Raw genomic sequence first — 16,362 nt, forward strand, 5'->3', positions numbered from 1 at the left:
AATCAGTGCACAAATCAGTGTACAAAGATTTTTACCTCTTTTTAATTATTTCTTTATTCTAAATCTGCTCATAGCTGGTAAACAAATATTATCTCTATAAAGAGCTACTGTATGCAATCTAAAATACATAATGATAAACCAAAACAGATACTGATGAATAATATTCTCCATCTAGCATGATCTAGATAAAATGTGGCTTCATAAAAGCTATGTGCAGTCCATCTGTTATTATTTATTAACAAACAATTACAATGAAACCAAAGTTGCCTACCTGTGGCAACTATAATTCCAGGGGCTGAATATTTGCTTGCAATATTGCCAGAAGTGTAAGGATTATCAGATACCTGAAGATGTAGGTGCAAAGAGCAGTAAGGCTGAAAAAAAAAAGATAAAGAGAAAAGTCAGAATATAATTACGGTGCATTTATCAAACACTCAGTCCTCATTAGAGTACTCAATACTTTCATAGTTTAAGCTCATAGAGTTACATTAATTCCTATTACATTCTCCATCTCCAATGCACTCCCCCATTGGGCGTCCATAACATTACTTTCTATTAGAATAACCTTTACTGACACACTCCTCATTATAACACGCAAAATGCCAATGGCAAGAACATATTGCGAAGAGTGTTGAGGGATTTTATAATGCTTCTGGGTTTTCTAACTAATTGAAGTGGTATTATGCCACAAAATTGTGCTGTTAATTTGTTTATCAAATGGTGATTATCATTTTATGCAGTAATGTAGGTTAAAGAAGTTCGTGTTAGGTGGAACTCATTTACAAATAGCAATGATTGTTAGTTTTATGTAGACTTTTTCCAAATAGAACATTTGAAAATCTTTTGGCAGTATACTGCATCAAAAACAGAAATTAATTTAATTGAAGTGCTTCTAATATGTGTAAAAGCCCTTATCCCTTAGTGATTTAATATATTGCAGTTGTATATAATGTACTGTATAACGTGCAAAGCCTTGCAAAAGTATTCAGACCCATGCGCAGTTTTCAGAATTTGTTGCTTTAAAGCTTGTTATCATAACACTTTGAAGTAGCAAGTAATATACACAACACATCCAAAAAAGAAATAAAAGAAACAAGTAATTAGATAATCTGAAAGAAAAATAGAAAAGTCATGATTGAATAAGAAAGTAATCAACCATGTGCTATGGCAAACCTACATTTATTAAATCACCAAATTATTTGAGTTGCTTCTGTTTGTTTGGAATAACAACAGTTCTCACAATTTCATAATAAAAAAACACCAGTTCTTGTTAGGTACCTTGGTTAAGCAGATAATTTCAAGCAAAGCTCAACCACAAAGATCAAGGAAGCTTTGCAAAGCTGATAAAGGGATAAAGTAATTAAAATGCTCAGAAGGCTACAAATATAGAGTACATGTACTGTATACAGTATACTTTATATGGAATCTTTATATCCCAGTGAGCACAGTTTGCTTAATCATTAAGATATAAAAGGTGCATCATATCACCTTAACATTTCCTAGATTAGGCCCAGATGTCCAAATTGAACAGCTGAACAATGATAAAAACAGTGAATAACAGCCCAACAACAACTTTGAATTGGCTAAGATGGAAAATAACCTTGCCTTTGTGGTAGAGTGTAAATGTCCTATCTTGCATGGAGTTTGCAACAAAGCACCTGAGTGATCTTGCAAAAATGTGGCAACAGGTGTGGTTCTCAGATGGTCTGAATGTCAAACATTACATCTGGTGCATACACAACAAAGGACATTGAACATTCAATTCAACACCTTTCCTGTTGTGAAGCATGCCAGTGTCAGCATCTCGCTGTAGGGATGCTTCTCCTGTATGGGACTGGAAAGCTTGGTAGGATTGAAGGAAAAATTAATGTTGCAAAACACACGTAAATAATACTGAAAACCTGCCTCAGTCTGCTAAAGACTTAATATTGGGGTGAAAATTTACCTTTCAGCAGGACAATTGGAGGAGATTTATTCAAATATACTGTACATGTGACTGCAATTGCTACTTCTGCCACATATTTAATTCATAGGTCTGAATGCTTATGCATTTATTTTTTGCTGACATTAACCTATCTAACCCTTAGAAGTCAGTTTGAGTTTTCAGGTTTTGAATAAAATATTAAGTTAAAAACATACATGCATCATTTTGTAATTTCACAAAATAGGACGGTATGGGAAGAGTCTGATTTGTTTGCAAGTCACTGTATAGATATATCATATTTTTTATGGAAATTAATGTTAATAAGCCCATGCCCTTTCACAACACTGAGTGGGGCAGAAACATCTAAAGAATCTCCCTAATCTGCCTTCACATATACAGTACAGCACATTAAATGTTAGCAGCCTTTAAAAGTTAGACATCACGCTGATGAGCCCTAATGAGGGCTGTCCATGACTGCTGACTTACTTTATACTTTATGCAAAAGGATGAATTGAAACTCTATTTAGATTCACTCCAGTGTTATGAAACAGCAGGAGTTAATATCCATTCCGATAATTAATTTTATAATTCATAATTCATAACAACTTCATGATTTTAAAACATACCGAAAAGTACTTCAGGCACTACTGAAGTTTAGCATCCACCTTAATAATATACAGTACAGACTATGTGCCAAGACCTTCACTACACAGCACAGCAGGTAAAGAAGAGAAACTGCTAGACCAGTTGAAATGAGTGTAGAGACTGTAGAAGTATAAAGTGAATTTGGCCAGAACACCAAGGTTAACACCACTGTCCTTATGAGTGCCATGCGATTTTCCACGTAGTGAAGACATCGGTTTAACATCTCTTATCTTATCTCTTAACATAAGACTTATCTGCAGCATTTTCCTGGCTGAGGCACTGAGTTGCCATAGTTTAGACATGTTTTGGGTTGTGGGAATATGGAACAGGGGCAGCACAGTGGTTAGCATTGTTACCTTTTAATAATAATAATAATAATAATAATAATAATAATAATAAATTGCTTACACTTACAGTGCCTTGCGGAAGTATTCGGCCCCCTTGAACTTTTCAACCTTTTGCCACATTTCAGGCTTCAAACATAAAGATATAAATTTTTTATTTTATGTGAAGAATCACCAACAAGTGGGACACAATTGTGAAGTGGAACGAAATCTATTGGATTTTTGAAACTTTTTTAACTAATAAAAAAATGAAAAGTGGGGCGTGCAAAATTATTCGGCCCCTTTACTTTCAGTGCAGCAAACTCACTCCAGAAGTTCAGCGAGGATCTCTGAATGATCCAATGTTGTCCTAAATGACTGATGGTGATAAATAGAATCCACCTGTGTGTAATCAAGTCTCTGTATAAATGCACCTGCTCTGTGATAGTCTCAAGGTTCTGTTGAAAGCGCAGAGAGCATCATGAAGACCAAGGAACACACCAGGCATGTCCGTAATACTGTTGTGGAGAAGTTTAAAGCCGGATTTGGATACAAAAAGATTTCCCAAGCTTCAAACATCCCAAGGAGCACTGTGCAAGCGATCATCTTGAAATGGAAGGAGTATCAGACCACTGCAAATCTACCAAGACCTGGCCGTCCCTCTAAACTTTCAGCTCAGACAAGGAGAAGACTGATCAGAGATGCAGCCAAGAGGCCCATGATCACTCTGGATGAACTGCAGAGAACTACAGCTGAGGTGGGAGAGTCTGTCCATAGGACAACAATCAGTCTTACACTGCACAAATCTGGCCTTTATGGAAGAGTGGCAAGAAGAAAGCCATTTCTCAAAGATATCCATAAAAAGTCTCGTCTAAAGTTTGCCACAAGCCACCTGGGAGACACCCCAAACATGTGGAAGAAGGTGCTCTGGTCAGATGAAACCAAAATCGAACTTTTTGGCCACAATGCAAAACGATATGTTTGGCGTAAAAGCAACACAGCTCATCACCCTCAACACACCATCCCCACTGTCAAACATGGTGGTGGCAGCATCATGGTTTGGGCCTGCTTTTCTTCAGCAGGGACAGGGAAGATGGTTAAAATTGAGGGGAAGATGGATGCAGCCAAATACAGGACCATTCTGGATGAAAACCTGTTGGAGTCTGCAAAAGACCTGAAACTGGGACGGAGATTTATCTTCCAACAAGACAATGATCCCAAACATACAGCAAAATCTACAAAGGAATGGTTCACAAATAAACGTATCCAGGTGTTTGAATGGCCAAGTCAAAGTCCAGACCTGAATCCAATCGAGAATCTGTGGAAAGAGCTGAAAACTGCTGTTCACAAACGCTCTCCATCCAACCTCACTGAGCTCGAGCTGTTTTGCAAGGAAGAATGGGCAAGAATTTCAGTCTCTCGATGTGCAAAACTGATAGAGACATACCCCAAGCGACTTGCAGCTGTAATCGCAGCAAAAGGTGGCTCTACAAAGTATTAACGCAAGGGGGCCGAATAATTTTGCACGCCCCACTTTTCATTTTTTTATTAGTTAAAAAAGTTTCAAAAATCCAATAGATTTCGTTCCACTTCACAATTGTGTCCCACTTGTTGGTGATTCTTCACATAAAATAAAAAAAATATATCTTTATGTTTGAAGCCTGAAATGTGGCAAAACGTTGAAAAGTTCAAGGGGGCCGAATACTTTCGCAAGGCACTGTAATACCAGTAATAATAAGGGAATGATGAAAAACGTATTTGACTCATTTTAAACATACGATAGGTACTGTATGATTTATTTATAATGTGCATTAAATCACTTCCATGAAAGAACGGATTTTTTTACAGTGCAGACATACTACACTTGCAAATTTGATTTGCTTTTAGCCATCTTTTCAACACCACCACTAAAGAACACATTTATAATGAAAACTCTTTAAGGGTCACTCTGAGACAAAAACATAAACACAATAAAGCAAATACCCTACTGCCGTTGTGTAATAATAGCCCAAACAATGCAAGCATTGAGCCAAATGAAGCCCATTAAACCATTAGTGCCTAAGGCTTTGCATCATTCCTCAGAGCTGTGATCTGTTCCACCTCATTAAAGCATTAAACTATATCATAACAGGATAGTGAAGGATACTCTGTGGTATAAGAGTTTCAGTAGGAATTGAAGTTAAAGCAAGGGAAGTGATTAAACATGACAAGTCATTTTTTATTTCTCTGCCTTATTGCCCCTCTTGGTTTTCTGCTTGAAATTACTAAACTTTCTTTGTCTAATATGTTCATTTTATAAAATGAACATTTTAATTTAAATGGCTTGTTTTGCCACAGAAGCAAATGCTTTTTCAAAGCTGAATAAAACAACAGCAAAAACATACAAAGAATGGGAGCTCAGACACTAAAAAGGAGAAAACAGGGTTAGCTCAATAACTGTTTAAGGTAAGAAAAGGCATCTGACTGAACTATACTTCAGAGTCACACAGAAAAAAATAAAGAAATGAAGACCAGATCCTTCAATCTCATATCAATTGTAATTGTGTGTTACAGTTGCTAGGGGGCACCGAACACAAGCATGTAAGCAACAGAAGCATTTAATAAAACAAAGGGCTAGTGAAATTAACTTTATATTTGCATTAAGGACATGATAGGATGCAGATGAAATGTATTTTCAAACGGGCTCTAATTTGTATTTATTTATTTTTAAATTCTATTTTAATGTTTATTTTGGGGCATAACATTGAAAGTAATGAATTTTTAAACAATAGCTCCTTGTTCCACGCAGCATAAAATGAATATACATGTAGTTTACCTTACCTAAAAAATATCTAATATTCACATATTAAATTTTTAAAGAAAATCTTATAGTACCTTCTGCATCAAAAGTATCAAGATGGTTTTCTTCATTCTCTTCTTCATCATCATCTTATTATTACAGGTATTAAGTCATTTTCCCTCCATAAATTGCATTTAAATATATCTAAAATCTCATCCAACATATACTTTAACAGCTACCTTGTAAATGAAAGCTGTTAAGGTTTTAGAGGCATTTGAGAATGGATTACGTATAGGATAAGTACCTATTAAAAACTGTAATAATGCAGTTTGTATAAACCAGGATTTACAGTAAGCTCTGAGACAATTGCGGGAGTTCATCCAAATAATTTTGTTTAAGGCTGATGCAGATTTCTAGTAGTTAACATTTGTGACTGATTGTTCTATGTGCATAAATACAGTACTTCATTGTAAAGCACTACACTAATTAGATCACCCCATAAAATATTTCTGCTTCTACCAAATGTATTGCTCTTAAGACTTTCATACCTCCTTGTTCTTAATGGCGAAAAGGTTTTTTGAAACAGTAAAACAAAATATTGTACTTCAATTTTCAAATATAAAAACATATTTTCACCATTCAAGTGAATAAAACCCTTTTCTGCTTCACATAAATAGACCACATTATTTTAACGTTCCCGCTCTGGTCTAAGAAAATTGTTTGAATTCAATATCAGAAACTGATGAAGGAGAAAGGAATTGTGCTGTAATGTCAAACAGGGCCAGAAAGAAGGCACGCATAACTGCACATGAACTAGAAAACCACTACGAGTACAGATTTTCATGCTACAATGCTTCACGTGGAGAGTAACATGCAACATAAAGAAAATCACACAACTAGCTGTTGTTGAGAATAATTTGCCTACATTGTGTTGCAACCCCTTATTTCACCATGATACAGTTGCTCCATTGCATAAAATTCATTAAGTAGGAATCATAGGAAAGAAGAATTATTTAAGATAAAAATAAATAAAATAAAAATACAGCAAAAAAATCAAAGAACAGAATCTCTTTAAAAAAACTTAAAAAAACAGAACAAAACAAAAACAGAAAAAAAGAAGACATAAAAAAGACCTGAAGATAAAAATATTTGAAAAAAAACATATACAGTATTTGTTATTCATCACTTTGTTGCATTTTCTGACTGCATGCTATCTCTGGAGCATTTTATTTGGATATGTTATGAACATAAATATTCAAGAAAAATAATATATTATAAAATTGAAACATATGGCCATTTTAGGTCATTTTCTACTGTGGTATCTGGTAGACTGAATATTGAAAAACACTGCAAAACAAATAACTGTCATTTCTAAAACAAAAGTAGATATTAGCATCCAAAACAATAACAAGAAAGAAAAAATCAATGTTAACGGCAATTGGGATGAAGTAGCTTAATGAATGTGCCAGTGTTCAGGACAAATGTAATAGCTGAAATTCAGATTGGTTAAATCATGGACCCGTTTACCTTTTATAGATCATGAAGACTTCATTAGGTATTGATAATATAATTATACGATAATTTATTCAAGGATTTTCATACAGAATGCTCCTTAGCTTGATCCATGTCTTTCATCAAACAGCAAACATTTTGCATTTAAAAAACTAAATGGTTGCAGTTGAATTCAGGAATAGAAAACAGTGCATTGGAATGTTTAGCTACCCCTTATATAATTGTACTGCATTCACTGCATTGCCCAGGGAGTGAATTGAGAATTTGTAAACATCTGGTACACCCTGTGGTCAAAGTACAGTATTTTCTACATGGAATTTGTCCTTCATCGTGACAGAAGCTCTTATTAGAAAATGTCTCAATCATGTCAACAACCAAGTGGCTAGGGCTTGTCTTTGTAAGTTAAAAACTACATGGCTTCATGTCAGTTTAAAATGCAGTTTGTTTAATTATTTAAAATTAGAATTTGATGTCTTTCCCAATCTGCCAAGCAACTAAAATAAGATACTTTAAAGACCACCTTTATCTCAAACAACAACAAAGTGATACGACCAGCAATCAAAAACCTGTTACTGGAAAACGCTCTAACCAGTCCCCAGTGCAGGCTAATTCCACAAAGCACTACTGCACATGATAATCAATCATTCTCAGCTGTTCTTCACTAAACTCACCCCAGTCTCCACTCCTTATAAGCCCTCATTCAGTATCTGTCAGCGCTAGGTATTGGTTTCTCCCCTGGAGCTCCTACCTCACCTGTTGTTCTCTCTGACTACCTATTCTTAAACCTTGGTCTTTTGGATGTTTGCCTGTTTACCGACTATGTCTTTGCCTAGCAATTTGGATTGCTCACCTAACACTCCGAGATCACTGCATAGGGTCCTGATATACGGCAGCTCACCATCACACAATGTTTCAGATGAATTCTGCTAACAGCTGCATTAGCAATCCAGATGCTTCAGGAGTGAAAGCAATCTAATACAACTGAAAGATTGTAGGGACAGCTAGTATTTCCTTCAGAAGCCTCAATGTGTTCTAGCTCATTAAAACATTAATGCTGATGATGCTCAGAACTGTATTTTCTTCTTTTAAACAGGCATCCCTTTAAAATGAAGCAGTCAATACCCCAGTAATTAAATTTAACCTTTCACTCTATGTTTCTTTTGCTTTTTTCTCCTTCACGTATTGGATTCCTGGCTGTATTGATCCATCCTGTTAGTCCTGCTTTATTACTGTGCTGTTTGGCTGCCAATAGTGTTCATGGTCAATCAATCAACCACCTCCAAAATTGAAGATAACTAATTAGCAGCTAACCCAGAAAAAGTTAACATCTCCAGCTCCCACCAACCTGTCAGTATTCCTTCCCTGAAACATTTGAATTCTGAAATGTGCAGATGTTGGACAGCCTGAAGCTGCCACTTGGACAAGATGGGGCATTTTGGAAACACAGTCTGGCAAATCTCCATTAAAATAGAAACCAGAAATAACAAAAGAAACGCAAGAACAGCTGCCAAATTAGCAGCTTTTGACAGTGGTGTTTGGATTTGGATCTAAAACATAGTTCTGTAGATATTAGAATAGTAAAATTAAAGTAATAAATGTATTTGTTTGCACTCCAATAGAATAAGAATAAGAAAAAGAAAAAGAAATTGGATTAGTAACATTGCTTTTAATAGGCACATATGAGATTCTGATTCACTGAGAGACAACAATTAATTCCTGCATTACTATGTTTGGAAGTTGAAAGTAACATCTGGGAATAACTAGTGTAAAATAACGACTTAAAGGGAGCTTAGTTTTGATTCCTGTTTTTTACACAAACCATTGTTCAGTGAAATAGAGGTAGAATGGACACTATTACATCCAAGAATGGGTGTATCCATACCCATGTGGAAAACAAGTACCTCCTTTTTAGACAGAGAGATTCGTCTATTATATTTCTGCCAATCATAGTAATGTCATGTTTTGAAACACTAGAAATATAGAAGATAACACATCATTATAATTGGCATTGCCATCTACAGTATATGTACAGATAGACAGGTGGACTAAATCAAATTCATGACCTTTAGCTCTGAAATTTCAGTCAAAAGGATACTTACAGTAAACGGCACCTGCATCCACATCACTCAACATTTGACAAGGCTTAATTGAGAAGCCTGACAGAGACAACTCACCAGAACACATTGGATGTCGTTACCCCTCAGGTCTGTGGCAGGTGCCTGCAGTAAACGCCAGTCTCTGCCTTTGTTGTACGTGATGTAGGTCTTCACTTGGTTCTCAAGCTTCTTGTTTGCCAAGAACATTCCTTTTATCCCTGCTACCTAGGAAAAATGGAAGAAGCTGAACAATGCATCTATCTTCAAAATATTTAGATTTTTGATTCAGTGAAAAGTCAATACAACAGTTTTAGAAGTTAAAGACAACAGTAGTACAAGTGCAACGGAAATTAACTTGCTGTGTATCAAGATATATGACTACAGAGCTCAAAGACGCCTAAATAAGTACATATTCTGAGATCATTTTATAGCATAGACATAATATAACGATCTCTTTTTTGGGTGGCACAGATTAGGCCACTATTTAGTCAGAACTTGTGGTCTGGAAAGAAACTGTAACTTCTGCCTATACGTATTTCACAGTTCTCCCGGAGTTGTCTTTCATCTCCTTGTAGAGATCATCTACCAGAAAAGGCCATATTTGTATGGAATATTGGAGGTAAACAATGTGCACCATGGAAATTAAAACTGAGCCAGGGGCATTGCAAACCTGCTGTGAATAACCACAGTGTCCTCAGTGATTACATACGTATGATCTATGCTCACAAAGCATGCCAATAAACCAACTTCACAAAGCTGCTTAATATTAAATGTGCCAGCAACAAGGTGCAATCTCAAGGAGCATTCCAGAGTGTTATCCTCTCTAATATTTGACCAGTGCACTGTAAGTTTCCTGAATAAACAGAAGCTTTTTTCAAAACATTTAAACCAATTACTTATTTCACACATTGAAGCAGGATCCATTGCCAAATAATTATGTTTTGTATTTCTATCTACATTTCAGTGTGAAATTAACCTCTATTTTCTCCAAATGTATAAGCAGAGATATTTATGGGTTTAACTGATAATGCTTTGAAAGTTAATGAAACTTCATTAGTGAAATGCACAGTACTCATTAAAGTAACAGTTACAAATTCCATTCACATTTCTCCATGTCTACAAAAAGTAAAAGCCAGATAGGAAGTTATCCATGAGTTCATGGATTACTTCAAGGGAAAATAATAGTTCTGGTTTTTCGATTGATTTCAGGAGAATACTTTTGTAGAGAGATAAAAAAATGAATCTAAAGAAAAACCCTGCAATTAAAACTCAGTCTAAAACCAAATTTAGAATTATTATCAATCCATAGAATCCAACAAATTCCATGGAGTTTCAGTAATATAAAGGATGAAAATATATTATTGCAACAATTCTTATAGCTATGCAAAGTCAAAAGAAATGTTCTATTTTTGTGTCCTCTAATTAAAGACAAAAACTTATAACCAAAAGGATAATATAAGAGCTTAAAATGAAACTTCTCATTTAAAACAGCATGCTGTGTAATCAGCAACTTAATCAAAATACATTTTATGAACGGGATATTTAGAAATTCGTATGGGCTTTTGAATAAAACAAGAAACTAATGTTTGTAGAAGGACTGTGACAAATTTTCCTCCAAATAACATCACATCAGTAACTAAAATATATAGTATGAATTTATATCACAACATGTGGTTTATCCATTTAATTAGATTGATAAATCCTCTATCTCATTTGGATCAAGACAAATGGAATTTGTTGAATAAGCTATGTGATTCAACCACAAAACATTAATGTCTTTTTAAACGTGAAAAACAATTCACATTTCTTGGGTAAGCCCATTATCTTATGTAAAAATTAAAACTGAGCACCTAAGACTTACACGATGTGCTTTGAATGTAACTAAGGTTTTAGACTTACAGTGTGTGACAAAAAAATCAGTTTTGTTATCTTAGTGCAGACAATCCTGTCTTTTAAGGAAATTTGAAATCTGTATTGATGTATTTTATTCTATGGGAGAGATTGAATTGTTTTAAATGACCCAAAAGCCTCTGATGAAAATAAGAAAAAAAGGTGTAAAATCTCAGAAAAGATTACAAGAGTACTAGGGCTGAAGAGAAAGAAACCAAATATTAAGTACAGTTTAAGTGAACATTCCAGAAACAATAAAAGCCAATTATAGGAACTCACCCAACCACAGTATTTCAAAGGCAAAAGTAAAGTTTTAATAAGCCTTCTTATAAGCTTTCTTTGTAAGAATAAAAAAAGACTTTTTGCTCAACTTCAAGGCTTGGCACTTTGTCAATGGTTCCAAAGTACAAGTATGGTACAATAAGAAAATAAAATGTCATTTTATCTCAGAATATGATATATTCTGTTTTAATTCTGTGTGAAGTGTTTTAATTATAAGTGTTTTGATTCTTATTCTAATTAGAAATAATCAGTGATTACCTTAAGAATGCACTACATGTACAGTATGTGTATACTGTATATGTTATTGCCAGCCCTGGAAACAAGTTTTCAATCTGCCAGAATTCCAACTCCATCTCTCAAAAACTTTCCATGTCTCAAACATGCAGTGAAACAGCACTAAACACCTGTGTGTCAGAGGCTTGATCTTCCTCAGAAAATGAACTTGCTTGAAAAAACAATTCTTGATTGTGTAGAGATACATTTATGCTTTTAAGAATCAGAACAATTTTACATAAGACGTACATGAAATTCATTTTTATTTTATGTTTTTTTCATGTATGTTTTGAGCCAAGACCATGCCCATGTAAATCCCTTAAAATCATTTTTGAACTGTTATCTAGATTTTGTTTGTTTAATCGTATAGTATTGTTTAATAGTAGTTCATTAGTTTATGTCTTCAATAGTCTTCATTCCGAGTAGCACAGTGTTTAGTATTGTTGCCTTTTAGCACTGGGGTCCTGGGTTCAATTCTGGACCTGGGATGTTATCTTTGCGGAGCGTGTACTGTACATTCTCTCTGTGTTCACGGTGGGTTTTTGCCAGGTGATCCAGTTTCCTTCCACAGTCCAAAGTCATACTGTTAAGTCAATTAGCTTCTGGGAAAATTGGCCCTCAATGGGTGTGTGAATGTGTGTGCTTGTGTCTGTGTGTGCCTTGTGATGGATTGTTGACCCATCCAAAGTGTATCCCACCTTGTGCCCATTGCCGGGATATGCTCCAGTTTCTCCTCCACCCTAAATTGAATGAAGTGGTTAGGAAATGGATGACTGGATAGTCTTCATTCTGTTCATGCTTTCTTGATTCAATTCTAACATCCATTCACAAAGTACAGGTGCTGATCCGAATGCACATCAAATCATGTTTCACTGGTAAGCACACTGTGGTATACCATGGTGTGCTTTAGCATGTTGACTTTAGTCAATAGATCAATAGATGGTCAATAGATGATTAAGATGCAAGTAAAACAGTAGCTTCATTAAATGTATTTTAATACTTCTTTAAATCCACCTAAGATGGAATATTAATAAGGACCCGGGTAACAAAAGGACATGTTGGCATCGGAAAATAAAAATAATCAAAGTTTCCATATGTTATTTTATAAAATGTCCATACTAATTTATAAACATAAATATATTTACACAGCATACTTTTGTTGGTAGTAGTAGCTGATAATAAATGCTTTTAAAATAAAAGTTTTTGCTTTGTGGTTGGTTTTGCTGTCTCTTGAATGCAGTCTTTGAGGGAGTGCCAAACCATCTTTATTGGATTTAAATCTGGGGATACTCAATACGAATACTAGACATTGCTTCTGTGCATTTCACATCATTGTGCCGAGTGTCTTGATACTGTACTGTACATATTGCTCCCTGATGTTATTGTTTTTTAAGTAAACAGTACAGGTATGCAGAACAGAAATGACCAATAATAGACCAGTTAAGAAAATACTGAAGGCTGGTTAGTTAATGTCTGTGCTCTGCCTTTCTAGGTTTTTGCCAGTCCCAAAAAATTTAATGAGCGGCACAGGTTCTGATTAGTGCAGGGAAGCACTAATGGATTAATAAACATTTAATACCATAAAGATTGAAGTGACAGCAAAAGTTCTACAATGGGAAATTAAACTTGGGAAATTAAATACAAAAATCAAATTACATAAAATGAATGTATACAGACTAAGAAGTACTGAAGCGCTGATATGCATTTCTACAGTTGGTATTAAAATAACTGTAGAAATCATAAATACAGTATCTGTATTTTGAACAGTATTTTCTTGTCTCATAATTTAGAAATCAAACTTCAAAACTGATGACTTGATTATAGTTAATATATCTTCACTAATGTCAAAAAGCCAAGTATTTCATTTTTAAGTATCTTTTAATGTCACTTTTATCAGACTAACATTAATCTGTCCTGAATGTAACATAATAAATTCTGTGCAACTTGTAGTGGATAATTTTTCCTTGTTAGGAAAAACCTAGACAACCAATATCAGAAGAACTGCACAAAGGTATCCATAGCAATTAAGATTTTATCTAAAAAGTATCATTTTACAGAACACCATTTATGAAGACATACATTTTAAAACAAGAGCCCTAACGAAAAAACATAAATATATATTAATCTAATGTACTGTACTTCTTATATAAAATTGATCTGATTCTTAAAAGCATAAATGAATCTTCCCCTCCATGTATCTATCACAATTACATACAGTAGATATTTTAAAATCTCCCCTTTACTAAAAAACGTATTTTATATGAAGACATTTGCACAAAACATATTGCAGATGAGCTATGATGTTGGCTGTCCTGATTTGGCTTTGTCAATAGATTCCTCCTCACCTTTCAATGATCAAGAGTGATCAATATAAATCAAGACCTCTTTGGATTCCCAGTGAACGTATGAAAGTAACACAGATGGCTGCTCATTACGGAAAATAAAAGACCCAAAATAATGAGAAGGATGGGAGCAAAAAAAAAAAATGTCTCAAACACACAAAAAACAGCAACAGTTATGGGCAAATTTATTATATGTTTTGCACTATGTCAAGTTAAGCAAGAGGTTTTTAGTAAACCAAAGTCGATAAGATTAATCTGTAAAGCCATCAATACAGGCAAGTGAACACGTTGACAGTGTGGCAGTAGTAGTACAGTATGGACATACTCTTTCTACTGCATGTCTAAACATTAATATGGGAGACAACACATATTCCCTGGACACTGAGACAGAAAAGAATTTTGAATTTTGAAGTTGAATTAATGTTTTCATATTCATAGAGGACTATGGCATACAGTATATCTACTGTAGTGAAGAAGAATTGAATAAATGAACTTTCATTTAATGCCTTTTCTATGAAAGTGAAGAGCCCATTCATCTTTGCCCCTTGCCTTACCACATACAATATTCATATGTCACAGTTTTCTATTTGCTATTAAAATTATCTTCCTGCATATTGTATTTTTACTTTCTATGTTTATTCGTAATCGCGTTGAATGCTGTACAGCGAAACACTATCCTAAAACCTACCGCATTATTTTTTATTCCGTTAACCTTTGCAAAAAGTCGGAGGTTGAACATTCAGAACCTCATTAGCCCTCTAATAGGGTAATTACTCAAATGTGAAAAGAAAATATGGCTTGGGAAAAATAAGGCTAGAAAGATTTGAAACAATTCTGTGTTAGCACAACCCATAAAGTTCTGAAATACATGTGGGAATAGCCACCCAATTAGAATTAGAAGAAACGTTTAACATCACTACTCAGATTGATAGTGGTTTATTTCTGATCAAGCTATAGAGCCAACTATTGTAAGTGCTGATAGACTGGATAAGACACATTTACTTCACAATTGACAACATTCATTTGCTACTAAGTGTGATGAAATACAAAGATTGTATTTTATTTTATTGATGAAAGAATCCAGAAAAATAACCTTTAATTAATAAGAATAGCCACAGGTATAATCATATTAGAATCGTACAATTATTCATACAAAATAAAAAACAATAATAACACACGGGTTATTGTTATTATCATTATGATTTCAATAAATATTAATATTCATAATTTTACAAACTGCATATCTACCAAAACTTTAATCACTGGCTACCACTGAAAAGCACCATGAAAATGAAGAAAGCAGTGACTAATAATGCACTATACAGTAGCTCATGAGCGGCATTAAAGTTTAACAGTTTATGGATTCTTCTGAAATTATTGACATTTCATCCCAAAGTCTGCATTAATAGATGTACAGTAGATCTTGATCTTTAGCAATGGAAAAATATTTAAGGATCCTTTGACTTGAAGGAGACAACAACTGTAGTGATGTCATTCAGTGATCTGTAGTATTATCTAGCATGATGCAGCACAGTCATTTGTCAACGTTAACCACAAGGGAAGCTTGATACAAAGCTTCAGTTCAGGGCACATGGATGTGTGTAGATACAATCAGCAAGATTAGCCGGCTTTCAGTGCTACATACCTCATAGAGATCAATCATAATGTTCCCTTCAGGTCCCATGCTGCTCATGACATTCTCCAAGGCCAGGGTGAAGTAAACCCCTCGAGCCTCTGAGACATACAAGTTGTAGGTATCATTCTGATTCCATTCTTGCACGGCAGCTACCACACGGTACTCATCCGTGCTGATAACATGCATATCCTGGAAAGCAACAGCATTCAAGTTATTTACATTAGGGAGAAGCTGCTGGCGGTCCATGCTCTGATACTGTTATATGTTTGGAAACATAAAAAAAGGAATAGTGATGTTACTGTATTTTGTGGGGAAAATATTGCTTTTCTTTGCCTGTGGTTTAATTTCAATACAGTTTTCAGAAGATTACCAAGTAAATCTCCCCAAAAAAATTCTGTTGGTGAGTATAATATACATAATATGAGTTTTAAGCCCAGATGCCATTAAAACTAAGATGTCTGCAATAGTACTCTCCCCCGCTTTGAGTATAAAAACTTGCTGAGATCAGTCACGCTACCCTTCAACACCCAGTCTAATTTGCACCAGTTCGATGAAACTGGATAATCTATTTCAAGATAGACATAATATTCTCATTACCTCTGATTTTTTTCATGTCAGCCCAGCAAGCACTACAGAGCACACGCAGGTACTTTGCAAATT

At 34.7% G+C, this 16,362-nt stretch overlaps 1 protein-coding gene and 1 long non-coding RNA gene across 4 annotated transcripts in view; one reads left to right on the forward strand and one right to left on the reverse strand.

The window, feature by feature from the left end:
• The window catches only part of sorcs1 (sortilin-related VPS10 domain containing receptor 1), a 231,540-nt gene that overhangs the window by 30,038 nt on the left and 185,140 nt on the right, over window positions 1–16,362 (reverse strand). For all 3 annotated transcript variants that reach the window (XM_006630828.3, XM_015347402.2, XM_015347403.2), the window contains exons 9-11: window positions 15,712–15,891; window positions 9,358–9,504; window positions 272–374 (exon numbers count right to left, since the gene is read on the reverse strand). In XM_006630828.3, the coding sequence (XP_006630891.2) occupies window positions 272–374; window positions 9,358–9,504; window positions 15,712–15,891 (430 nt within the window). The remainder of the gene's footprint in view (window positions 1–271; window positions 375–9,357; window positions 9,505–15,711; window positions 15,892–16,362) is intronic.
• Window positions 1–16,362, forward strand: part of LOC107077384 (uncharacterized) — a 41,942-nt gene that overhangs the window by 9,336 nt on the left and 16,244 nt on the right. The gene's annotated exons all lie outside the window — the stretch shown is intronic.

Source organism: Lepisosteus oculatus, chromosome 4 (genome assembly GCF_040954835.1).
Source record: "Lepisosteus oculatus isolate fLepOcu1 chromosome 4, fLepOcu1.hap2, whole genome shotgun sequence".
In the NCBI taxonomy this organism is placed as follows: Eukaryota; Metazoa; Chordata; class Actinopteri; order Semionotiformes; family Lepisosteidae; genus Lepisosteus; species Lepisosteus oculatus.